Source organism: Engystomops pustulosus, chromosome 10 (assembly GCF_040894005.1).
Source record: "Engystomops pustulosus chromosome 10, aEngPut4.maternal, whole genome shotgun sequence".
NCBI lineage: Eukaryota > Metazoa > Chordata > Amphibia > Anura > Leptodactylidae > Engystomops > Engystomops pustulosus.
The window spans coordinates 104,084,057-104,111,654 of record NC_092420.1 but is presented as its reverse complement, the minus strand read 5'-3'; the positions used below and the strand labels follow the sequence as shown (position 1 = coordinate 104,111,654).

The 27,598-nt window shown below is 55.0% G+C and overlaps 1 protein-coding gene across 1 annotated transcript; it reads left to right on the top strand.

Annotated features, from left to right (window-relative positions):
- Positions 1-2,643: 2,643 nt before the first annotated feature.
- Positions 2,644-26,786, top strand: GPX7 (glutathione peroxidase 7). Its single transcript, XM_072126954.1, has 3 exons — positions 2,644-2,910; positions 16,201-16,462; positions 26,324-26,786. The coding sequence occupies exons 1-3, from the start codon at positions 2,779-2,781 to the stop codon at positions 26,485-26,487; spliced, it is 558 nt and encodes a 185-aa protein (XP_071983055.1). The 5' UTR covers positions 2,644-2,778; the 3' UTR covers positions 26,488-26,786.
- The last annotated feature ends 812 nt before the right edge of the window (positions 26,787-27,598 follow it).

Sequence of the window (27,598 nt, the reverse complement as noted above, 5' to 3'; positions counted from 1 at the left end):
TGCAGTGTGTACTATGTGCAGTGTCCTGTGTACTATGCGCAGTGTCCCGTGTACTATGTGCAGTGTCCCGTGTGCTATGTGCAGTGTCCTGTGTTCTATGTGCAGTGTCCTGTGTACTATGTGCAGGGTCCTGTGTACTATAAGCAGGGTCCTGTTTACTATGTGCAGGGTCCTGTGTACTATGTGCAGTGTCCTGTGTAGTATGTGCAGTGTCCTGTGTACTATGTGCAGGGTCCTGTGTACTATGTGCAGTATCCTGTGTACTATGTGCAGGAGGTGTACTATGTGCAGTGTGTACTATGTACAGTGTCCTGTGTACTATGTGCAGTGTCCCGTGTACTATGTGCAGTGTCCCGTGTACTATGTGCAGTGTCCCGTGTGCTATGTGCAGTGTCCTGTGTGCTATGTGCAGGGTCCTGTGTACTATGTGCAGTGTCCTGTGTACTATGTGCAGGGTCCTGTGTACTATGTGCAGTATCCTGTGTACTATGTGCAGGGGTCCTGTGTACTATGTGCAGTGTCCTGTGTACTATGTGCAGTGAGTACTATGTGCAGTGTGTACTATGTGCAGTGTCCTGTGTACTATGTGCAGTGTCCTGTGTTCTATGTGCAGTGTCCTGTGTACTATGTGCAGGGTCCTGTGTACTATAAGCAGGGTCCTGTGTACTATGTGCAGTGTCCTGTGTAGTATGTGCAGTGTCCTGTGTACTATGTGCAGGGTCCTGTGTACTATGTGCAGGGGTCCTGTGTACTATGTGCAGTATCCTGTGTACTATGTGCAGGGGTCCAGTGTACTATGTGCAGTGTCCTGTGTACTATGTGCAGCGTGTCCTGTGTACTATGTGCAGTGTGTACTATGTGCAGGGTCCTGTGTACTATGTGCAGGGGTCCTGTGTGCTATGTGTAGTGTGTACTATGTGCAGGGTCCATTGTACTATGTGCAGTGTGTGCTATGTGCAGGGTCCTGTGTACTATGAGCAGTGTGTGCTATGTGCAGGGTGTGTACTATGTGCAGTGTGTACTATGTGCAGGGTCCAGTGTACTATCTGCAGGGTCCTGTGTGCTATGTGTAGTGTGTACTATGTGCAGGGTCCAGTGTACTATGTGCAGTGTGTGCTATGTGCAGGGTCCTGTGTACTATGAGCAGTGTGTGCTATGTGCAGGGTGTGAACTATGTGCAGTGTGTACTATGTGCAGGGTCCTGTGTACTATGTGCAGGGTCCTGTGTACTATGTGCAGGGTCCTGTGTACTATGTGCAGTGTGTACTATGTGCAGTGTCCTGTGTACTATGTGCAGTGTCCTGTGTACTATGTGCAGTGTGTGCTATGTGCAGTGTCCTGTGTACTATGAGCAGTGTGTACTATGTGCAGGGTCCTGTGTACTATGTGTAGTGTGTACTATGTGCAGGGTCCATTGTACTATGTGCGGTGTGTGCTATGTGCAGGGTCCTGTGTACTATGAGCAGTGTGTGCTATGTGCAGGGTGTGTACTATGTGCAGTGTGTACTATGTGCAGGGTCCAGTGTACTATCTGCAGGGTCCTGTGTGCCATGTGTAGTGTGTACTATGTGCAGGGTCCAGTGTACTATGTGCAGTGTGTGCTATGTGCAGGGTCCTGTGTACTATGAGCAGTGTGTGCTATGTGCAGGGTGTGAACTATGTGCAGTGTGTACTATGTGCAGGGTCCTGTGTACTATGTGCAGGGTCCTGTGTACTATGTGCAGGGTCCTGTGTACTATGTGCAGTGTCCTGTGTACTATGTGCAGGGTGTGTACTATGTGCAGTGTGTACTATGTGCAGGGTCCTGTGTACTATGTGCAGGGTCCTGTGTACTATGTGCAGTGTGTACTATGTGCAGTGTCCTGTGTACTATGTGCAGTGTCCTGTGTACTATGTGCAGTGCCCTGTGTACTATGTGCAGTGTGTACTATGTGCAGTATCCTGTGTACTATGTGCAGTGTCCTGTGTACTATGTGCAGTGTCCTGTGTACTATCTGCAGGATCCTTCAGTGCAGAAATTTGAAGAATAGCGCAAAAGGGTCATGTGAGGCGCGGACACTTCTTACATACGAGTGGCAGCAGCTCACAATAGAAAGAACGTGCAAAGTCTGTAAAATCTATTAATACACAATAAATGGGAGATTCCTGTGATCGCACCGAACCAAGGAATAACAAAAAACGAATCTCACAAGAAAATGGCGCATACGCTTTTATTTCAAACTCTGCATTTGGAATTTGTTCCTGTTTCCCAGTACATGGAATAGAAAATACTGGCACTAGGAAATACAATTTGTTACATAGAAAACAAGTCCTATAAAGTTCTGTGCACGGAAAAGTACAAAAGTTAAGGATTTAAAAAAAAAAAAACGGAAACACAAAAATAAAAAAGGCTCAGGTTGTTAAGGGGTTAAATACTGACACTAGGAAGCGCAGATAATAAGCCCTCATACAGCTCTGTACATGTGAACAGCCGTGAGCTGCGCTGCAATACCAGGAGCGGCCTGACAGCACGGGAGGCGCTGTCTGTGGAAGGGAATAAGCCCTCATTACCTCTGTGGAATCTCATTAGAGTGGGATCTGTTGTGGGAATATCCCTTTAAGTTTGGGGCGTCGGAGGATCCAGATCATTGCGGTTTCTGGGGTTGTCGCTCCTGACAGTCCTGGTGCGGCTCCAGTGCTAGTGCAGCCTAGGGGGCGCCATCGGTGCTCCAGCACACACAGGGTTACTGGCAGGGTCCCTCCCAGTGGGTGCTGCAGTGTGAGCACTGAGCCTCAGCCATGTCCTCGGTGCTGCTGCTGCTGCTGCTGCTCCTCTTGGCTCCCTCCCTGCAGAAGAACAGGGACTTCTACTCCTTCAAGGTGGTGAATATCAGGGGCAGCCTGGTGTCTCTGGAGAAGTACCGGGGCTCGGTGAGTGACTGGACACAAGAACCAGCAGAACCTTCTAATACATCTCTAGGAATAGAACTTTACTGGACCGAATCCATTCATCTAGAACAGTGATGGCGAACCTTTTAGAGCCCGAGTGCCCAAACTTCAACCAAAAGCCACTTATTTATTGCAAAGTGCCAGCACAGCAATTTAAGCAGTAATTTATTTCTCCTTGTTCTTTGACAAGTTTCAATCGTTCAGCCTCCTAAAGACACCAACGCAGTTGAAAGGAGGAGGGAAAATTCACCTATCATTGTAGGAAGATTCTGTAGGAAGATTCTTTGAGTCCTGTCTGGTGAACTTCATTATGGGGTGATGGCCCGGGTGCCCACAGAGAGGGCTCAGAGTGCCGCCTCTGGCACCAGTGCCATAGGTTCGCCACCACGGATCTAGAACATTGCTCTATATCTCTATGCCCAGAACGTCTATCTACCCCATAGAACCTGACAGAACATATATGGACCCTGTATAGAACCTTCCCCCAGTGACAGAACATATATGGACCCTGTATAGAACAATGTACAGAACCTTCCCCCAGTGATAGAACATATATGGACCCTGTATAGAACAATGTACAGAACCTTCCCCCAGTGATAGAACATATATGGACCCTGTATAGAACAATGTACAGAACCTTCCCCCAGTGATAGAACATATATGGACCCTGTATAGAACAATGTACAGAACCTTCCCCCAGTGATAGAACATATATGGACCCTGTATAGAACAATGTACAGAACCTTCCCCCAGTGATAGAACATATATGGACCCTGTATAGAACAATGTACAGAACCTTCCCCCAGTGATAGAACATATATGGACCCTGTATAGAACAATGTACAGAACCTTCCCCCAGTGATAGAACATATATGGACCCTGTATAGAACAATGTACAGAACCTTCCCCCAGTGATAGAACATATATGGACCCTGTACAGAACCTTCCCCCAGTGATAGAACATATATGTAACTTCTGCTGGACAGGACTTTTTATAAGGAGAACAATGTATAGAACTTTCCGGTATAAAGCTAGAACCCCCTGTGTACCGTGTGTCCCATAGAACTTTCTATACGTAGCTCGTGTAGGGCTTTGCAATCTAGAACTTTGTATAGAACTTTCCATCTGCTACATAGGATATTGTCACTAGGATATTGTCCCGGGACGGACCCTTCTGTATAGCTGTGCGTTCCAGGCGCGTCCAGTCACACTAACCCCCCATGTACTGAGGCATCAGACTGGGTGTAAAGACCCCGATGGACTAGAGGAAGCCTGTCTGGACACGCAGGGGTTAACTCTGCAAGGACTGAAGATCCCCCTCCCCCCCTGTGGACGTGGCATAGAGGGGGCTGCACCACTGAGCTCTACTGAAACATCTTAAAGGAATTGTCCACTAACGAATCAGACACCTCAAGTGTGGAAATCTAAGGGTCTGTTCAGATTTCCCAGAATTCAGCGACTCCCTAGGATTAACCCCTTCCTGATAAACGGACCCTAGTTTTAGTTGCTAAAATTGCAATAATTCACCACATTCACATAAATGGGTCCAATATGTTAAAGGGATCATCCAACATGGCTCCTTTATTCCCCCTAGAAATGCCCCTCCCCCACCTCCGGGCAGCGCAGGGTAATTCATGTACAGGAGCTGCTGGAAGGGAAAAAAATTCTGTACAATCCCTTTAAGACAAGCACAAGTTCTGTTCTTCATGGACCTCCTGTGCCTGTGAGGGTGAGGCACACATGGAGTTTTTGGTCCATTTTTTACAGTTTTTCCCAATTATCTTAACCCCTTAATGACCGCCCTATCGGGATTCTACGGCGACACGTCGGGTTTAGCTGGTGCCGGTGTCGGGCTGTGATATCACAGCCCAGACCCGACACTAACACCCGGGATCGGAAAAAACTCAGATCCCAGGTGTTTAACCCCTTAGGCCGCGTTCACACGTTCCGCTGGCGGTGTGTTCATAACGCGGCGCTAGCGCACAGGGGGCAAGGTTTGGGCCGATCACATATGCGTTTAATTGGAAACGCATATGTGATCGACCCGAGCCGTGGGAACGCGCCCTCAAGCATGACCGGACCTCTCCGGTGTGCTTACCGGGGGATCCGATCCCTCCTGCCGCAGTCGTGGGGTCTGGCAATTGCCCAAGGCCGTCGGCTTCTCTCCCTGCCAGGACCCGGCTGTATGTAATGAGCATGCGCAGCCTCAGCGCAGCACCGGCCTCAGCGCAGCACCGGCCTCAGCGCAGCACCGGCCTCAGCGCAGCACCAACCTCAGCGCAGCACCGGCCTCAGCGCAGCACCGGCCTCAGCGCAGCACCGGCCTCAGCGCAGCACCGGCCTCAGCGCAGCACCGGCCTCAGCGCAGCATCGGCCTCAGCGCAGCATCGGCCTCAGCGCAGCACCGGCCTCAGCGCAGCACCATCCTCAGCGCAGCACCGGCCTCAGCGCAGCACCAGCCTCAGCGCAGCACCATCCTCAGCGCAGCATCGGCCTCAGCGCAGCACCGGCCTCAGCGCAGCACCGGCCTCAGCGCAGCACCATCCTCAGCGCAGCACCGGCCTCAGCGCAGCACCGGCCTCAGCGCAGCACCAGCCTCAGCGCAGCACCAGCCTCAGTGCAGCTCCAGCCTCAGCGCAGCACCGGCCTCACCAGCCTCAGCGCAGCACCGGCCTCAGCGCAGCACCATCCTCAGCGCAGCACCGGCCTCAGCGCAGCACCATCCTCAGCGCAGCACCGGCCTCAGCGCAGCACCGGCCTCAGCGCAGCACCGGCCTCAGCGCAGCTCGTCCACTCAGCAAAGAATTGTTATTGTTTGTGAGATGAAAAGTTTTACCATTTTCCAGTATAATTTCTGGATCAATTCATCAGGAATTTCTAGATCTCTGCTTGCTGTCATTCTAAAGGAAGCTTCATTGTTTACTTCCTGTGGATAAACAGCGGACGATGGTCATGTGTCACACAGGTGCACGGCTCGTTATATCCCTGGTCATGTGATGTCACACAGGTACACGGCTCATTATATCCCTGGTCATGTGATGTCACACAGGTGCACAGCTCGTTATATACCTGGTCATGTGATGTCACACAGGTGCACGGCTCGTTATATCCCTGGTCATGTGATGTCACACAGGTGCACAGCTCGTTATATCCCCGGTCATGTGATGTCACACAGGTGCACGGCTCGTTATATCCCTGGTCATGTGATGTCACACAGGTGCACGGCTCGTTATATCCATGGTCATGTGATGTCACACAGGTGCACGGCTCGTTATATCCCTGGTCATGTGATGTCACACAGGTGCACGGCTCGTTATATCCCTGGTCATGTGATGTCACACAGGTGCACGGCTCGTTATATCCCTGGTCATGTGATGTCACACAGGTGCACGGCTCGTTATATCCCTGGTCATGTGATGTCACACAGGTGCACGGCTCGTTATATCCCTGGTCATGTGATGTCACACAGGTGCACGGCTCGTAATATCCCTGGTCATGTGATGTCACACAGGTGCACGGCTCGTGATATCCCTGGTTATGTGATGTCACACAGGTGCACGGCTCGTAATATCCCTGGTCATGTGATGTCACACAGGTGCACGGCTCGTAATATCCCTGGTCGTGTGATGTCACACAGGTGCACGGCTCGTTATATCCCTAGTCATGTGATGTCACACAGGTGCACGGCTCGTTATATCCCTAGTCACATGATGTCACACAGGTGCACGGCTCGTAATATCCCGGGTCATGTGATGTCACACAGGTGCACGGCTCGTTATATCCCTGGTCATGTGATGTCCCACAGGTGCAGAGCTCGTTATATCCCGGGTCATGTGATGTCACACTGGTGCACGGCTCGTTATATCCCTGGCCATGTGATGTCACACAGGTGCACGGCTCGTTATATCCCTGGTCATGTGATGTCACACAGGTGCAGAGCTCGTTATATCCCGGGTCATGTGATGTCACACAGGTGCACGGCTCGTTATATCCCTGGCCATGTGATGTCACACAGGTGCACGGCTCGTTATATCCCTGGTCATGTGATGTCACACAGGTGCAGAGCTCGTTATATCCCGGGTCATGTGATGTCACACAGGTGAGCGGCTTGTTATATCCCTGGTCATGTGATGTCACACAGGTGCAGAGCTCGTTATATCCCTGGTCATGTGATGTCACACAGGTGCAGAGCTCGTTATATCCCGGGTCATGTGATGTCACACAGGTGCAGAGCTCGTTATATCCCGGGTCATGTGATGTCACACAGGTGAGCGGCTTGTTATATCCCTGGTCATGTGATGTCACACAGGTGCAGAGCTCGTTATATCCCTGGTCATGTGATGTCACACAGGTGCACGGCTCGTTATATCCCTGGCCATGTGATGTCACACAGGTGCACGGCTCGTTATATCCCTGGTCATGTGATGTCACACAGGTGCACGGCTCGTTATATCCCTGGTCATGTGATGTCACACAGGTGCACGGCTCGTAATATCCCTGGTCATGTGATGTCACACAGGTGCACGGCTCGTTATATCCCTAGTCATGTGATGTCACACAGGTGCACGGCTCGTTATATCCCTAGTCACATGATGTCACACAGGTGCACGGCTCGTAATATCCCGGGTCATGTGATGTCACACAGGTGCACGGCTCGTTATGTCCCTGGTCATGTGATGTCACACAGGTGCAGAGCTCGTTATATCCCGGGTCATGTGATGTCACACTGGTGCACGGCTCGTTATATCCCTGGCCATGTGATGTCACACAGGTGCACGGCTCGTTATATCCCTGGTCATGTGATGTCACACAGGTGCAGAGCTCGTTATATCCCGGGTCATGTGATGTCACACAGGTGCACGGCTCGTTATATCCCTGGCCATGTGATGTCACACAGGTGCACGGCTCGTTATATCCCTGGTCATGTGATGTCACACAGGTGCAGAGCTCGTTATATCCCGGGTCATGTGATGTCACACAGGTGAGCGGCTCGTTATATCCCTGGTCATGTGATGTACCCCCCCCCCCCGCGCGCGTTATGTCACGTGTCCGCCACTCCTCAGGGGTAAACTCTGTAAATCTGCACAGCACTCAGGGATTGTCCAGGGGTTGGGGTTCTGCATAGCGGGGGGCGTGTGGGGGGATCCCTGGGTTTGGGGGGTTCTGTGCTGTAGGGTTGGGGTTCTGCATAGCGGGGGGCGTGTGGGGGGATCCCTGGGTTTGGGGGGTTCTGTGCTGTAGGGTTGGGGTTCTGCATACCGGGGGGCGTGTGGGGGGATCCCTGGGTTTGGGGGGTTCTGTGCTGTAGGGTTGGGGTTCTGCATAGCGGGGGGCGTGTGGGGGGATCCCTGGGTTTGGGGGGTTCTGTGCTGTAGGGTTGGGGTTCTGCATAGCGGGGGGCGTGTGGGGGGATCCCTGGGTTTGGGGGGTTCTGTGCTGTAGGGTTGGGGTTCTGCATAGCGGGGGGCGTGTGGGGGGATCCCTGGGTTTGGGGGGTTCTGTGCTGTAGGGTTGGGGTTCTGCATAGCGGGGGGCGTGTGGGGGGATCCCTGGGTTTGGGGGGTTCTGTGCTGTAGGGTTGGGGTTCTGCATAGCGGGGGGCGTGTGGGGGGATCCCTGAGTTTGGGGGGTTCTGTGCTGTAGGGTTGGGGTTCTGCATAGCGGGGGGCGTGTGGGGGGATCCCTGGGTTTGGGGGGTTCTGTGCTGTAGGGTTGGGGTTCTGCATAGCGGGGGGCGTGTGGGGGGATCCCTGGGTTTGGGGGGTTCTGTGCTGTAGGGTTGGGGTTCTGCATACCGGGGGGCGTGTGGGGGGATCCCTGGGTTTGGGGGGTTCTGTGCTGTAGGGTTGGGGTTCTGCATAGCGGGGGGCGTGTGGGGGGATCCCTGGGTTTGGGGGGTTCTGTGCTGTAGGGTTGGGGTTCTGCATAGCGGGGGGCGTGTGGGGGGATCCCTGGGTTTGGGGGGTTCTGTGCTGTAGGGTTGGGGTTCTGCATAGCGGGGGGCGTGTGGGGGGATCCCTGGGTTTGGGGGGTTCTGTGCTGTAGGGTTGGGGTTCTGCATAGCGGGGGGCGTGTGGGGGGATCCCTGGGTTTGGGGGGTTCTGTGCTGTAGGGTTGGGGTTTTGTATATATTATTGGCCGTTTTTTCGCTTCTCTTGTTTGTGAATACAGAAAGTATCAGGAAAGATTTAACTTTTCATTACACAAACAATGTGATATGTTGCTGATAGTGGACCGTCCCTTTAACAGGAGGATGCGGCAATTATGAAGAACATGGAGCCGCCTGTGTGTAGCCGGGGTCTACTAGATGCGTATACACACATATATATATATATACATTATTATACATTATTATAACCCTGTGTTTACATAGTGTTAACCTTTACATAAATGTGATGTGTCAGCGCAGCCTCACTGTACAGAGGATCAGCAGAGCACGCCCACTACTGCCCACTACTGCCCTCTACTGCCCACTACTGCCCTCTACTGCCCACTACTGCCCACTACTGCCCTCTACTGCCCACTACTGCCCTCTACTGCCCACTACTGCCCTCTACTGCCCACTACTGCCCACTACTGCCCTCTACTGCCCTCTACTGCCCTCTACTGCCCACTACTGCCCTCTACTGCCTACTACTACTGCCCACTACTGCCCTCTACTGCCCACTACTGCCCACTACTGCCCTCTACTGCCCACTACTGCTCTCTACTGCCCACTACTGCCCACTACTGCCCACTACTGCCGTCTACTGCCCACTACTGCCCACTACTGCCCACTACTGCCCAATACTGCCCACTACTGCCCTCTACTGCCCACTACTGCCCACTACTGCCCACTACTGCCCTCTACTGCCCTCTACTGCCCAATACTGCCCACTACTGCCCACTACTGCCCAATACTGCCCACTACTGCCCACTACTGCCCTCTACTGCCCACTACTGCCGTCTACTGCCCACTACTGCCCAATACTGCCCACTACTGCCATTTACTGCCCTCTACTGCCCAATACTGCCCTCTACTGCCCAATACTGCCCACTACTGCCCAATACTGCCTCTACTGCCCACTACTGCTCTCTACTGCCATCTACTGCCATCTACTGCCCACTACTGCCCACTACTGCCCACTACTGCCCAATACTGCCCTCTACTGCCCACTACTGCCATCTACTGCCCTCTACTGCCCAATACTGCCCTCTACTGCCCTCTACTGCCCACTACTGCCCAATACTGCCCTCTACTGCCCTCTACTGCCCACTACTGCCCACTACTGCCCTCTACTGCCCAATACTGCCCACTACTGCCCTCTACTGCCCTCTACTGCCCACTACTGCCCAATACTGCCCAATACTGCCCACTACTGCCCAATACTGCCATCTACTGCCCACTACTGCCCAATACTGCCCTCTACTGCCCTCTACTGCCCTCTACTGCCCTCTACAGCCCAATACTGCCCTCTACTGCCCAATACTGCCCTCTACTGCCCTCTACTGCCCACTACTGCCCTCTACTGCCCACTACTGCCCACTACTGCCCTCTACTGCCCTCTACTGCCCTCTACTGCCCACTACTGCCCAATACTGCCCACTACTGCCCAATACTGCCATCTACTGCCCACTACTGCTCTCTACTGCCCTCTACTGCTCTCTACTGCCCACTACTGCCCTCTACTGCCCTCTACTGCCCACTACTGCCATCTACTGCCCTCTACTGCCCAATACTGCCCTCTACTGCCCAATACTGCCCTCTACTGCCCTCTACTGCCCACTACTGCCCACTACTGCCCACTACTGCCCTCTACTGCCCAATACTGCCCACTACTGCCCACTACTGCCCTCTACTGCCCACTACTGCCCAATACTGCCCACTACTGCTCTCTACTGCCCACTACTGCTCTCTACCGCCCACTACTGCTCTCTACTGCCCTCTACTGCCCACTACTGCCCTCTACTGCTCTCTACTGCCCACTACTGCCCAATACTGCCCACTACTTCCCTCTACTGCCCACTACTGCCCTCTACTGCCCAATACTGCCATCTACTGCCCACTACTGCTCTCTACTGCCCACTACTGCCCAATACTGCCATCTACTGCCCAATACTGCCATCTACTGCCCAATACTGCCCTCTACTGCTCTCTACTGCCCACTACTGCCCAATACTGCCCACTACTTCCCTCTACTGCCCACTACTGCCCTCTACTGCCCAATACTGCCATCTACTGCCCACTACTGCTCTCTACTGCCCACTACTGCCATTTACTGCCCTCTACTGCCCAATACTGCCCTCTACTGCCCAATACTGCCCACTACTGCCCAATACTGCCTCTACTGCCCACTACTGCTCTCTACTGCCATCTACTGCCATCTACTGCCCACTACTGCCCACTACTGCCCACTACTGCCCAATACTGCCCTCTACTGCCCACTACTGCCATCTACTGCCCTCTACTGCCCAATACTGCCCTCTACTGCCCTCTACTGCCCACTACTGCCCACTACTGCCCTCTACTGCCCAATACTGCCCACTACTGCCCTCTACTGCCCACTACTGCCCAATACTGCCCACTACTGCCCACTACTGCCCAATACTGCCATCTACTGCCCACTACTGCCCAATACTGCCCTCTACTGCCCTCTACTGCCCTCTACTGCCCTCTACAGCCCAATACTGCCCTCTACTGCCCAATACTGCCCTCTACTGCCCTCTACTGCCCACTACTGCCCTCTACTGCCCACTACTGCCCACTACTGCCCTCTAGTGCCCTCTACTGCCCACTACTGCCCACTACTGCCCAATACTGCCATCTACTGCCCACTACTGCTCTCTACTGCCCTCTACTGCTCTCTACTGCCCACTACTGCCCTCTACTGCCCTCTACTGCCCACTACTGCCATCTACTGCCCAATACTGCCCTCTACTGCCCAATACTGCCCTCTACTGCCCTCTACTGCCCACTACTGCCCACTACTGCCCTCTACTGCCCAATACTGCCCACTACTGCCCACTACTGCCCAATACTGCCCAATACTGCCCACTGCTGCCCAATACTGCCCACTACTGCTCTCTACTGCCCACTACTGCTCTCTACCGCCCACTACTGCTCTCTACTGCCCTCTACTGCCCACTACTGCCCACTACTGCCCTCTACTGCTCTCTACTGCCCAATACTGCCCACTACTTCCCTCTACTGCCCACTACTGCCCTCTACTGCCAAATACTGCCATCTACTGCCCACTACTGCTCTCTACTGCCCACTACTGCCCAATACTGCCATCTACTGCCCAATACTGCCATCTACTGCCCAATACTGCCCACTACTGCCCTCTACTGCTCTCTACTGCCCACTACTGCCCAATACTGCCCACTACTTCCCTCTACTGCCCACTACTGCCCTCTACTGCCCAATACTGCCATCTACTGCCCACTACTGCTCTCTACTGCCCACTACTGCCCTCTACTGCCCAATACTGCCATCTACTGCCCAATACTGCCATCTACTGCCCAATACTGCCCACTACTGCCCTCTACTGCTCTCTACTGCCCTCTACTGCCCAATACTGCCATCTACTGCCCTCTACTGCCCAATACTGCCATCTACTGCCCACTACTGCCCTCTACTGCCCACTACTGCCCACTACTGCCCACTACTGCCCAATACTGCCCTCTACTGCCCAATACTGCCATCTACTGCCCTCTACTGCCCTCTACTGCCCAATACTGCCATCTATTGCCCACTACTGCTCTCTACTGCCCTCTACTGCCCTCTACTGCCCACTACTGCCCTCTACTGCCCAATACTGCCATCTACTGCTCTCTACGGCCCACTACTGCCCTCTACTGCCCAATACTGCCCTCTACTGCCCAATACTGCCCTCTACTGCCCACTACTGCCCAATACTGCCCTCTACTGCCCACTACTGCCATCTACTGCCCACTACTGCCCTCTACTGCCCAATACTGCCATCTACTGCCCACTACTGCTCTCTACTGCCATCTACTGCCCACTACTGCCCAACACTGCCCACTACTGCCCACTACAGCCCTCTACTGCCCACTACTGCCCACTACTGCCCTCTACTGCCCACTACTGCCCTCTACTGCCCACTACTGCCCTCTACTGCCCACTACTGCCCTCTACTGCCCACTACTGCCCTCTACTGCTCACTACTGCTCTCTACTGCCCACTACTGCTCTCTACTGCCCTCTACTGCCCTCTACTGCTCACTACTGCTCTCTACTGCTCTCTACTGCCCACTACTGCCCACTACTGCCCACTACTGCCCTCTACTGCCATCTACTGCCCTCTACTGCTCTCTACTGCCCTCTACTGCCCACTACTGCTCTCTACTGCCCTCTACTGCCACTACTGCCCTCTACTGCCCTTTACTGCCCACTACTGCCCAATACTGCCCACTACTTCCCTCTACTGCCCCCTACTGCCCACTACTGCCCTCTACTGCCCTCTACTGCCCTCTACTGCCCAATACTGCCCTCTACTGCCCACTACTGTCATCTACTGCTCTCTACTGCCCACTACTGCTCTCTACTGCCCACTACTGCCCTCTACTGCCCACTACTGCCCACTACTTCCCTCTACTGCCCCCTACTGCCCACTACTGCCCTCTACTGCCCTCTACTGCCCTCTACTGCCCAATACTGCCCTCTACTGCCCACTACTGTCATCTACTGCCCACTACTGCTCTCTACTGCCCACTACTGCTCTCTACTGCCCACTACTGCCCTCTACTGCCCACTACTGCCCTCTACTGCCCACTACTTCCCTCTACTTCCCTCTACTGCCTACTACTGCCCTCTACTGCCATATACTGCCCTCTACTGCCCACTACTACCCACTACAGCCCTCTACAGCCCACTACTGCCCACTACTTCCCTCTACTGCCCCCTACTGCCCACTACTGCCCTCTACTGCCCACTACTGCCCTCTACTGCCATCTACTGCCCACTACTGCTCTCTACTGCCCACTACTGCCCTCTACTGCCCACTACTTCCCTCTACTGCCCACTACTTCCCTCTACTGCTCTCTACTGCCCACTACTGCCCTCTACTGCCCAATACTGCCCTCTACTGCCCACTACTGCCCTCTACTGCCCTCTACTGCCCACTACTGCCCTCTACTGCCATATACTGCCCTCTACTACCCACTACTGCCCTCTACTGCCAACTACTGCCCTCTACAGCCCTCTACAGCCCACTACTGCCCTCTATTGCCCACTATTGCCCTCTATTGCCCAATACCGCCCAATACTGCCCTCTACTGCCCTCTATTGCCCTCTACTGCCCACTACTGCCCAATACTGCCCTCTACTGCCCAATACTGCCCAATATTGCCCTCTACTGCCCAATACTGCCCTCTATTGCCCACTACTGCCCTCTACTGCCCAATATTGCCCTCTGCTGCCCAATACTGCCCTCTACTGCCCAATATTGCCCACTACTGCCCACTAATGCCCAATACTGCCCTCTACTACCCACCACTGCCCTCTACTGCCCACTACTGCCCTCTACTGCGTAATACTGCCCTCTTCTGCCCACCACTGCCCACTACTGCCCAATACTGTCCTCTACTGCCCACTACTGCCCAATACTGTCCTCTACTGCCCACTACTGCCCAATACTGCCCAATACTGTCCTCTACTCCCCAATACTGCCTACTACTGTCCTATACTGCCCACTACTGCCCAATACTGTCCTCTACTCCCCACTACTGCCCACTACTGTCCTCTACTGCCCAGTACTGCCCAATACTGTCCTCTACTGCCCACTACTGCCCTCTACTCCCCAATACTGCCTTCTACTGCCCTCTACTGCCCACTACTGCCCTCTACTGCCCACTACTGCCCCCTACTGCCCTCTACTGCCCACTACTGCTCTCTACTGCCCACTACTACCCTCTACTGCACTCCACTGCCCACTATTGCCCACTACTTCCCTCTACTGCTCACTACTGCGCTCTACTCCCCACTACTGCCCTCTACTGCCCACTACTGCCCTTTACTACCCACTATTGCCCACTACTGCCCACTATTACCCTCTACTGCCCACTACTGCCCTCTTCTGCCCACTACTGCCTTCTAGTGCTCTCTACTGCCCTCTAGTGCTCTCTACTGCCCTCTACTGCCCTCTATTGCCCACTATTGCCCACTACTGCGCTCTACTCCCCACTACTGCGCTCTACTCCCCACTACTGCCCTCTACTCCCCACTACTGCCCTCTACTGCCCTTTACTACCCACTGTTGCCCAATACTGCCAACTATTGCCCACTACTGCCCAGTATTACCCTCTACTGCCCTTTTCTGCCCTCTACTGCTCACTACTGCCCTCTACTGCCCACTACTTCCCTGTACTGCCCACTACTGCTCTCTTTCCCACTACTGCCCTCCACTGCCCACTACTGCCCTTTACTACCCACTATTGCCCAATACTGCCCACTATTGCCCACTAATGCCTACTACTGCCCTCTACTGCCCACTATTGCCCACCACTGCCCATTACTGCCCACTACTGCCCACTATTGCCCTCTACTGCCCACTATTGCCCTCTACTGCCCACTATTGCTCTCTACTGCCCTTTACTTCCCTCTACTGCCCACTACTGCCCATTACTGCTCTCTACTACACACTACTGCCATCTACTGCCCACTATTGCCCAATACTGCCCACTATTGCCCACTACTGCCCTCTACTGCCCAGTCATTTGAGCCTCTGTATATTAATCTCCATATTATGGGAGGAGCCATGCTGGATCAGGGGTAGGGCCAAGTTACTTATATTTACACCCCCTGGGGCAAATAATAACAAAAGTATCAATCTCAGACCATCCCTTTAAGGATTAGGGCTGATACCTTCACCGACAATTGGAAATGTCTGGGTGTCATGCGGCAGATAAGCAGATAGCGCCCAGGAAATGGTGTGAACTGACACATAGAGACCCTCTGTTCCCATGAGGATCGGGAGTCTAAGATGAAAGTTCCCTCTGATTCTTTGTCGTAACAGAACATGAAAGAAACGTCTAGAGCCTCGTGGTGCCTCGTGGTGTCTCGTGGTGCCTCGTGGTGCCTCGTGGTGTCTCGTGGTGCCTCGTGGTGTCTCGTGGTGTCTCGTGGTGCCTCGTGGTGTCTCGTGGTGTCTCGTGGTGTCTCGTGGTGCCTCGTGGTGTCTCGTGGTGCCTCGTGGTGTCTCGTGGTGTCTCGTGGTGCCTCGTGGTGTAGCCTGTGGCTTGTCTCATGTGCAGGACCTTCATCTCTCCACAGGTGACGTTGGTGGTGAACGTGGCCAGTCAATGTGGCTACACCGATGGCCACTACAAGGCGCTCCAGAAGCTGCAGCGGGACCTGGGACCTTACCACTTCAATGTTTTGGGCTTCCCCTGTAACCAGTTTGGGCATCAGGAGCCAAACAGTGAACGCGAGATCGATTCCTTTATCAGACAGACTTACGGCGTTACCTTCCCCATGTTCAGCAAAGTAGCTGTGACCGGGATGGGCGCCAACGCCGCCTTCAAGTATCTAACAGGTGAGAAAACGGTGGCGTGTGTCTCAGACATTCATGGGTTAAACAATAAATGAAAGATTGAAAACAGCTATTCCCCCTGACTCCTCCATAGACTTGCATGCTCAGCTCAAAAACCAACCTGCTTGATCCATTTCTTAACCCCTTGAGATATACACATGGTGTAAGCGAAATCTCCAGGACAGACGGCTTACATTGTCACCAGCCCTTCCCTCTCCACCCCAGCATTGTCACCAGCCATTCCCTCTCCACCCCAGCATTGTCACCAGCCATTCCCTCTCCACCCCAGCATTGTCACCAGCCATTCCCTCTCCACCCCAGCATTGTCACCAGCCATTCCCTCTCCACCCCAGCATTGTCACCAGCCATTCCCTCTCCACCCCAGCATTGTCACCAGCCATTCCCTCTCCACCCCAGCATTGTAACCAGCCATTCCCTCTCCACCCCAGCATTGTCACCAGCCATTCCCTCTCCACCCCAGCATTGTCACCAGCCATTCCCTCTCCACCCCAGCATTGTCACCAGCCATTCCCTCTCCACCCCAGCATTGTCACCAGCCATTCCCCCTCCACCCCAGCATTGTCACCAGCCATTCCCCCTCCACCCCAGCATTGTAACCAGCCATTCCCTCTCCACCCCAGCATTGTCACCAGCCATTCCCTCTCCACCCCAGCATTGTCACCAGCCATTCCCTCTCCACCCCAGCATTGTCACCAGCCATTCCCTCTCCACCCCAGCATTGTCACCAGCCATTCCCCCTCCACCCCAGCATTGTCACCAGCCATTCCCCCTCCACCCCAGCATTGTAACCAGCCATTCTCTCTCCACCCCAGCATTGCCACCAGCCATTCCCTCTCCACCCCAACATGGCCACCAGCCATTCCCTCTCCACCCCAGCATATTCACCAGCCATTCCCTTTCCACCCCAGCATTGTCACCAGCCATTCCCTCTCCATCCCAGCATTGTCACCAGCCGTTCCCTCTCCACCCCAGCATTGTCAACAGCCGTTCCCTCTCCACCCCAGCATTGTCAACAGCCGTTCCCTCTCCACCCCAGCATTGTCACCAGCCGTTCCCTCTCCACCCCAGCATTGTCACCAGCCGTTCCCTCTCCACCCCAGCATTGTCACCAGCCGTTCCCTCTCCACCCCAGCATTGTCACCAGCAATTCCCCCTCCACCCCAGCATTGTCACCAGCCATTCCCCCTCCACCCCAGCATTATAACCAGCCATTCCCTCTCCACCCCAGCATTGTCACCAGCCATTCCCTCTCCACCCCAGCATTGGCCACCAGCCATTCCCTCTCCACATTGTCAGCATTGTCAGCATTGTCACCAGCCATTCCCCCTCCACCCCAGCATTGTCACCAGCCATTCCCCCTCCACCCCAGCATTGTCATCAGCCGTTCCCTCTCCAACCCAGCATTGTCACCAGCCATTCCCTCTCCACCCCAGCATTGTCACCAGCCGTTCCCTCTCCACCCCAGCATTGTCACCAGCCGTTCCCTCTCCACCCCAGCATTGTCACCAGCCGTTCCCTCTCCACCCCAGCATTGTCACCAGCCGTTCCCCCTCCACCCCAGCATTGTCACCAGCCATTCCCTCTCCACCCCAGCATTGTCACCAGCCATTCCCCCTCCACCCCAGCATTGTCACCAGCCATTCCCCCTCCACCCCAGCATTGTAACCAGCCATTCCCTCTCCACTCCAGCATTGTCACCAGCCATTCCCTCTCCACCCCAGCATTGTCACCAGCCATTCCCTCTCCACCCCAGCATTGGCCACCAGCCATTCCCTCTCCACCCCAGCATTGTCACCAGCCATTCCCTCTCCACCCCAGCATTGTCACCAGCCATTCCTCCTCCACCCCAGCATTGTCACCAGCCATTCCCTCTCCACCCCAGCATTGTCACCAGCCATTCCCTCTCCACCCCAGCATTGTCACCAGCCATTCCCTCTCCACCCCAGCATTGTCACCAGCCATTCCCCCTCCACCCCAGCATTGTCACCAGCCATTCTCTCTCCAACCCAGCATTGTCATTAGCCATTCCCTCTCCACCCCAGCATTGTCACCAGCCATTCCCTCTCCACCCCAGCATTGGCCACCAGCCATTCCCTCTCCACCCCAGCATTGTCACCAGCCATTCCCCCTCCACCCCAGCATTGTCACCAGCCATTCCCCCTCCACCCCAGCATTGTCACCAGCCATTCCCTCTCCACCCCAGCATTGTCACCAGCCATTCCCTCTCCACCCCAGCATTGTCACCAGCCATTCCCTCTCCACCCCAGCATTGTCACCAGCCATTCCCCCTCCACCCCAGCATTGTCACCAGCCATTCCCTCTCCAACCCAGCATTGTCATTAGCCATTCCCTCTCCACCCCAGCATTGTCACCAGCCATTCTTTCTCCACCCCAGCATTGTCACCAGCCATTCCCTCTCCACCCCAGCATTGGCCACCAGCCATTCCCCCTCCACCCCAGCATTGTTACCAGCCATTGCCTCTCCACCCCAGCATTGTCACCAGCCATTCCCTCTCCATCCCAGCATTGTCACCAGCAATTCCCTCTCCACCACAGCATTGGCCACCAGCCATTCCCTCTCCACCCCAGCATTGCCACCAGCCATTCCCTCTCCACCCCAACATGGCCACCAGCCATTCCCTCTCCTCCCCAGCCTTTACCTGCCCCTCAGGATAACATGTCCTTTAAATTCCCTCTCCACCCCAGCATTGTCACCAGCCATTCCCTTTCCACCCCAGCATTCTCACCAGCCATTCCCTCTCCATCCCAGCATTGTCACCAGCCATTCCCTCTCCATCCCAGCATTGTCACCAGCCATTCCCTCTCCACCCCAGCATTGGCCACCAGCCATTCCCTCTCCACCCCAGCATTGTCACCAGCCATTCCCTCTCCACCCCAGCATTGTCACCAGCCGTTCCCTCTCCACCCCAGCATTGTCACCAGCCATTCCCTCTCCACCCCAGCATTGACACCAGCCGTTCCCTCTCCACCCTAGCATTGTCACCAGCCGTTCCCTCTCCACCCCAGCATTGTCACCAGCCATTCCCTCTCCACCCCAGCATTGTCACCAGCCATTCCCTCTCCACCCCAGCATTGGCCACCAGCCATTCCCTCTCCACCCCAGCATTGTCACCAGCCATTCCCTCTCCACCCCAGCATTGGCCACCAGCCATTCCCTCTCCACCCCAGCATTGGCCACCAGCCATTCCCTCTCCACCCCAGCATTGTCACCAGCCGTTCCCTCTCCACCCCAGCATTGTCACCAGCCATTCCCTCTCCACCCCAGCATTGACACCAGCCGTTCCCTCTCCACCCTAGCATTGTCACCAGCCGTTCCCTCTCCACCCCAGCATTGTCACCAGCCGTTCCCTCTCCACTCCAGCATTGGCCACCAGCCATTCCCTCTCCACCCCAGCATTGGCCACCAGCCATTCCCTCTCCACCCCAGCATTGTCACTAGCCATTCCCTCTCCACCCCAGCATTGCCACCAGCCATTCCATCTCCACCCCAGCATTGTCGACAGCCATTCCCTCTCCACCCCAGCATTGTTACCAGCCATTCCCTCTCCACCCCAGCATTGTCACCAGCCATTCCCTCTCCACCCCAGCATTGTCACCAGCCGTTCCCTCTCCACCCCAGCATTGTCACCAGCCGTTCCCTCTCCACCCTAGCATTGTCACCAGCCGTTCCCTCTCCACCCCAGCATTGTCACCAGCCGTTCCCTCTCCACCCCAGCATTGTCACCAGCCGTTCCCTCTCCACCCCAGCATTGTCACCAGCTGTTCCCTCTCCACCCCAGCATTGTCACCAGCCGTTCCCTCTCCACCCCAGCATTGGCCGCCAGCCATTCCCTCTCCTCCCCAGCCTTTACCTGCCCCTCAGGATAACATGTCCTTTACATTCTCTCTCCACCCCAGCATTGGCCACCAGCCATTCCCTCTCCACCCCAGCATTGTCACCAGCCGTTCCCTCTCCACCCCAGCATTGTCACCAGCCGTTCCCTCTCCACCCCAGCATTGTCACCAGCCGTTCCCTCTCCACCCCAGCATTGTCACCAGCCGTTCCCTCTCCACCCCAGCATTGTCACCAGCTGTTCCCTCTCCACCCCAGCATTGTCACCAGCCGTTCCCTCTCCACCCCAGCATTGTCACCAGCCGTTCCCTCTCCACCCCAGCATTGTCACCAGCCGTTCCCTCTCCACCCCAGCATTGTCACCAGCCGTTCCCTCTCCACCCCAGCATTGTCACCAGCTGTTCCCTCTCCACCCCAGCATTGTCACCAGCCGTTCCCTCTCCACCCCAGCATTGTCACCAGCCGTTCCCTCTCCACCCCAGCATTGTCACCAGCCGTTCCCTCTCCACCCCAGCATTGTCACCAGCCGTTCCCTCTCCACCCCAGCATTGTCACCAGCTGTTCCCTCTCCACCCCAGCATTGTCACCAGCCGTTCCCTCTCCACCCCAGCATTGGCCGCCAGCCATTCCCTCTCCTCCCCAGCCTTTACCTGCCCCTCAGGATAACATGTCCTTTACATTCTCTCTCCACCCCAGCATTGGCCACCAGCCATTCCCTCTCCACCCCAGCATTGGCCACCAGCCATTCCCTCTCCTCCCCAGCATTGTCACCAGCCATTCCCTTTCCTCCTTGGCATTGTCACCAGCCATTCCCTCTCCTCCCCAGCATTGTCATCAACCATTCCCTCTCCACCCCAGCATTGTCACCAGCCATTCCCTCTCCACCCCAGCATTGTCACCAGCCATTCCCTCTCCACCCCAGCATTGGCCACCAGCCATTCCCTCTCCACCCCAGCATTGGCCACCAGCCATTCCCTCTCCACCCCAGCATTGGCCACCAGCCATTCCCTCTCTACCCCAGCATTGGCCACCAGCCATTCCCTCTCCACCCCAGCATTGGCCACCAGCCTTTCCCTCTCCACCCCAGCATTGGCCAACAGCCATTACCTCTCCACCCCAGCATTGGCCACCAGCCTTTCCCTCTCCACCCCAGCATTGGCCACCAGCCATTCCCTCTCCACCCCTGCACTAGCCACCAGCCATTCCCTCTCCACCCCAGCATTGGCCACCAGCCATTCCCTCTCCACCCCAGCATTGGCTACCAGCCATTCCCTCTCCACCCCAGCATTATCACCAGCCATTCCCTCTCCACCCCAGCATTGTCACCAGCCGTTCCCTCTCCACCCCAGCATTGTCACCAGCCGTTCCCTCTCCACCCCAGCATTGTCACCAGCCGTTCCCTCTCCACCCCAGCATTGTCACCAGCTGTTCCCTCTCCACCCCAGCATTGTCACCAGCCGTTCCCTCTCCACCCCAGCATTGGCCGCCAGCCATTCCCTCTCCTCCCCAGCCTTTACCTGCCCCTCAGGATAACATGTCCTTTACATTCTCTCTCCACCCCAGCATTGGCCACTAGCCATTCCCTCTCCACCCCAGCATTGGCCACCAGCCATTCCCTCTCCACCCCAGCATTGGCCACCAGCCTTTCCCTCTCCACCCCAGCATTGGCCAACAGCCATTACCTCTCCACCCCAGCATTGGCCACCAGCCTTTCCCTCTCCACCCCAGCATTGGCCACCAGCCATTCCCTCTCCACCCCTGCACTAGCCACCAGCCATTCCCTCTCCACCCCAGCATTGGCCACCAGCCATTCCCTCTCCTCCCCAGCATTGGCCACCAGCCATTCCCTCTCCTCCCCAGCATTGTCACCAGCCATTCCCTCTCCTCCCCAGCATTGTCACCAGCCATTCCCTCTCCTCCCCAGCATTGTCACCAGTCATTCCCTTTCCTCCTAAGCATTGTCACCAGCCATTCCCTCTCCTCCCCGGCATTGTCATCAGCCATTCCCTCTCCACGCCAGCATTGTCATTAGCCATTCCCTCTCCTCCCCAGCATTGTCACCAGCCATTCCCTCTCCACCCCAGCATTGGCCACCAGCCATTCCCTCTCCACCCCAGCATTGTCACCAGCCATTCCCTCTCCACCCCAGCATTGGCCACCAGCCATTCCCTCTCCACCCTAGCATTGTCACCAGCCATTTCCTCTCCACCCCTGCTTTGGCCACCTGTCATTCCCTCTCCTTCCCAGCCTTTTCCTGCCCCTCAGGATAACATGTCCTTTACATTCCCTCTCCACATTAGCATTGCCACCAACCATTCCCTTTCCAACCCTGCATTGTCACCAGCCATTCCCTCTCCACCCCAGCATTGTCACCAGCCATTCCCTCTTTCACCCTAGCATTGTCACCAGCCATTCCCTCTCCACCCCAGCCTTTACCTGCCCCTCAAGATAACATGTACTTTACATTCTCTCTCCACCCCAGCATTGTCACCAGCCATTCCCTCTCCACCCCAGCATTGGCCACCAGCCATTCCCTCTCCACCCCACCATTGGCCACCAGCCATTCCCTCTCCACCCCACCATTGGCCACCAGCCATTCCCTCTCCACCCCACCATTGGCCACCAGCCATTCCCTCTCCACCCCAGCATTGGCCACCAGCCATTTCCTCTCCACCCCAGCATTGGCCACCAGCCATTCCCTCTCCACCCCAGCATTGGCCACCAGCCATTCCCTCTCCAACCCAGCATTGTCACCAGCCATTCCCTCTCCACCCCAGCATTGGCCACCAGCCATTCCCTCTCCACCCCAGCATTGGCCACCAGCCATTCCCTCTCAACCCCAGCATTGGCCACCAGCCATTCCCTCTCCACCCCAGCATTGGCCACCAGCCATTCCCTCTCCACCCCAGCATTGGCCACCAGCCATTCCCTCTCCACCCCAGCATTGGCCACCAGCCATTCCCTCTCCACCCCAGCATTGTCACCAGCCATTACCTCTCCACCCGACATTGCCACCAGCCATTCCCTCTCCACCCCAGCATTGGCCTCCAGCCATTCCCTCTGCACCCCAGCATTGGCCACCAGCCATTCCCTCTCCACCCCAGCATTGGCCACCAGCCATTCCCTCTCCACCCCAGCATTGGCCACCAGCCATTCCCTCTCCACCCCAGCATTGGCCACCAGCCATTCCCTCTCCACCCCAGCATTGGCCACCAGCCACTCCCTCTCCACCCCAGCATTGGCCACCAGCCATTCCCTCTCCACCCCAGCATTGGCCACCAGCCATTCCCTCTCCACCCCAGCATTGGCCACCAGCCATTCCCTCTCCACCCCAGCATTGGCCACCAGCCATTCCCTCTCCACCCCAGCACTGGCCACAAGCCATTCCCTCTTCACTCCAGCATTGACCACCAGCCATTCCCTCTTCACTCCAGCATTGACCACCAGCCATTCCCTCTTCACTCCAGCATTGACCACCAGCCATTCCCTCTCCACCCCAGCATTGGCCACCAGCCATTCCCTCTCCACCCCAGCATTGGCCACCAGCTATTCCCTCTCCACCCCAGCATTGGCCACCAGCCATTCCCTCTCCACCCCAGCATTGTCACCAGCCATTCCCTCTCCACCCCAGCATTGTCACCAGCCATTCCCTCTCCACCCCAGCATTGTCACCAGCCATTCCCTCTCCACCCCAGCATTGGCCACCAGCCATTCCCTCTCCACCCCAGCATTGGCCACCAGCCATTCCCTCTCCACCCCAGCATTGGCCACCAGCCATTCCCTCTCCACCCCAGCATTGGCCACCAGCCATTCCCTCTCCACCCCAGCATTGTCACCAGCCATTACCTCTCCACCCGACATTGCCACCAGCCATTCCCCCTTCACCCCCGCATTGGCCACCAGCCATTCCCTCTCCACCCCAGCATTGGCCACCAGCCATTCCCTCTCCACCCCAGCATTGGCCACCAGCCATTCCCTCTCCACCCCAGCACTGGCCACAAGCCATTCCCTCTTCACTCCAGCATTGACCACCAGCCATTCCCTCTTCACTCCAGCATTGACCACCAGCCATTCCCTCTCCACCCCAGCATTGGCCACCAGCCATTACCTCTCCACCCGACATTGCCACCAGCCATTCCCCCTTCACCCCAGCATTGGCCACCAGCCATTCCCTCTCCACCCCAGCATTGGCCACCAGCCATTCCCTCTCCACCCCAGCATTGGCCACCAGCCATTCCCTCTCCACCCCAGCACTGGCCACAAGCCATTCCCTCTTCACTCCAGCATTGACCACCAGCCATTCCCTCTTCACTCCAGCATTGACCACCAGCCATTCCCTCTTCACTCCAGCATTGACCACCAGCCATTACCTCTCCACCCGACATTGCCACCAGCCATTCCCTCTCCACCCCAGCATTGTCACCAGCCTTTCCCTCTCCACCCCAGCATTGGCCACCAGCCATTCCCTCTCCACCCCAGCATTGGCCACCAGCCATTCCCTCTCCACCCCAGCATTGGCCACCAGCCATTCCCTCTCCACCCCAGCATTGTCACCAGCCATTACCTCTCCACCCGACATTGCCACCAGCCATTCCCCCTTCACCCCAGCATTGGCCACCAGCCATTCCCTCTCCACCCCAGCATTGGCCACCAGCCATTCCCTCTCCACCCCAGCACTGGCCACAAGCCTTTCCCTCTTCACTCCAGCATTGACCACCAGCCATTCCCTCTTCACTCCAGCATTGACCACCAGCCATTCCCTCTCCACCCCAGCATTGGCCACCAGCCATTCCCCCTCCACCCCAGCATTGTCACCAGCCATTCCCTCTCCACCCCAGCATTGGCCACCAGCCATTCCCTCTCCACCCCAGCATTGGCCACCAGCCATTCCCTCTCCACCCCAGCACTGGCCACAAGCCTTTCCCTCTTCACTCCAGCATTGACCACCAGCCATTCCCTCTTCACTCCAGCATTGACCACCAGCCATTCCCTCTCCACCCCAGCATTGGCCACCAGCCATTCCCTCTCCACCCTAGCATTGTCACCAGCCATTCCCTCTCCACCCCAGCATTGGCCACCATGGCCACATGTGATTCCAGTCCCTTATTATTGGCTGTATGACATACAAGCAGGTTTCTGGTATCATATTAAAGATACAACTTTTACCTTGGCTCCAAGAGCTACAGAACCCAAGATATGAACAGGTAAAAATCAAAAGGATCTGTAACTGCAGGTCACATCTCCAGCCAAGACTTTAAAGGAAACCTACCATTTCAAATGGTAGGTGTAAGCTGTAAACACTGAGCACCAGCTCAGGGTGAGCTCAGGGTGAGCTGGTGCCGGTGCTTAGTTTCGTTAGTGTTAAAACCGCGGTATCGCGGTTTTAACACTTTTTAAACTTTATAGCAGAAACTGCTTCGGCGCTGCGTGCGCACGATCGTGCGCGCGCCTCCATAGGAAATGCCGCAGCGCCGAAGCAGCTTCTGCTATAAAGTTTAAAAAGTGTTAAAACCGCGATACCGCGGTTTTAACACTAACGAAACTGAGCACCGGCACCAGCTCACCCTGAGCTCACCCTGAGCTGGTGCTCGGTGTTTACAGCTTACACCTACCATTTGAAATGGTAGGTTTCCTTTAACTGTCTGTAGATCACAGAACCATAATCCTGGTGCAATCTGAAAAATGAGACTATGATAAATATGATACCAAAATCATGGCTCTAGGTGCTATAGAGCCCAATATGTATGAGGCTGTACCTGCAGCCTCTTAATGTGACTCTTCTCAGCACATTTTCACAGGACTTCGGTGATTTGTTTTGTATAGTAAACGTATAAGGTAATTCTAGGTATTTTGTAAGGAGTTGCTAGTTTGCTGGCGATGTCCCTTTTATGTGGACCCCATCGAAATCCACAAATTCAGCCAAGATTCTGCTAATAATCATCTTCTGTTGTGCATTGGTTTTATTCCTAATCTTTTCATTCCTTTGTTAGAATCTTTTGGTAAAGAACCGGATTGGAACTTCTGGAAGTTTCTAGTTGGACCAGATGGAACAGTAGTGAACGCCTGGGGTCCTGCGGTCCCCGTGGAGGAGGTGAGGCCTCATATAACGGAGCTGGTGAGGAAGCTGATCCTGAAGAAGAAGGAAGAGCTTTGATGATCCGTGACGCCATGGATCCTGATATATTGGCCAATCAGCCCATGGATTGGGAAACCTACTCAAAAACATTAATCATTGCCAGCGGAAGTCGTCGTCCTTCATAAGACAAGACTCAAGGATTTCCCAAGACGCTGCAGTAAGGATCCGATCGAGCAAGACAAGTGTCAGCGCTCAGCCTCCCTCTCGTCTTAGGGGACGGAGAAAATATCACTTTACCGGATATTTCTACAAGCGCCATTTTTTATACACTTTTTTTTAGTATTTTTTTGACAATTTCTAATGAAAAACCAATCAATGCAAGAACAACTTTTTTCAATAAAAATATAAAATTTGATAAAATTCCTTGTATTCTTTCGGTAGATTATAAATATTAGCATCTAATTTTATCTAGAATACTTGTAATCAGAGATGAGCGGACCCAATGCCCACCCTGGAGGTATGAATGAATGCCCCGAGCTACCAGCCATGGCTCCCCCTGTTCAGATTCCCCGGATTGGTGACCCCGAGCCAGGACGTCAGGTCCACTAATCTCTTTTTGCAATTTATAACATTTGATCGGGATCACCATCAACATGACATTATGTGCTTAGGGTTGAGGGTCCCAAAATACAAGTTTAGAGTTCCCAATAAGTAAGAGACCCTAAACCTTATCTGCCGTGTGGTTCGCGGAGCACAAATGACCTCTGAGCCTCACAATAGCCTGACACTTCCTGCTCTGTAGAGATCACTTCTCAGCAGTCACTTTCAGCACAGGCAGGATGACTATTCAGAATAGCTGAGAGTTCCGGCTCATCTCTCCCCCTCCTGTAATGTGGCCTCCACAGAGCAGCACAGGATGATATACAGCCGTGGTACTCACACACTGGATAGAGATGAGCGGACGCCATGGTTGGTTTCGGCACCTGACCCGGACATTGTTGGTGATTGGTGGCCCTCTGGCATCAATTTGTCGGATAGGGCGCTCGGCCACCAATCTGGAAATATGTTCAGGTCAGGTTGTCGAACCCAAAAGCCGAACCCAAGCATTGGGTATCTCTAAATTCGGATCATACGATGTAAGGGGCAATATATAGTGTGCAGGCCACTTAGGGGGGTATTATACTTAGGA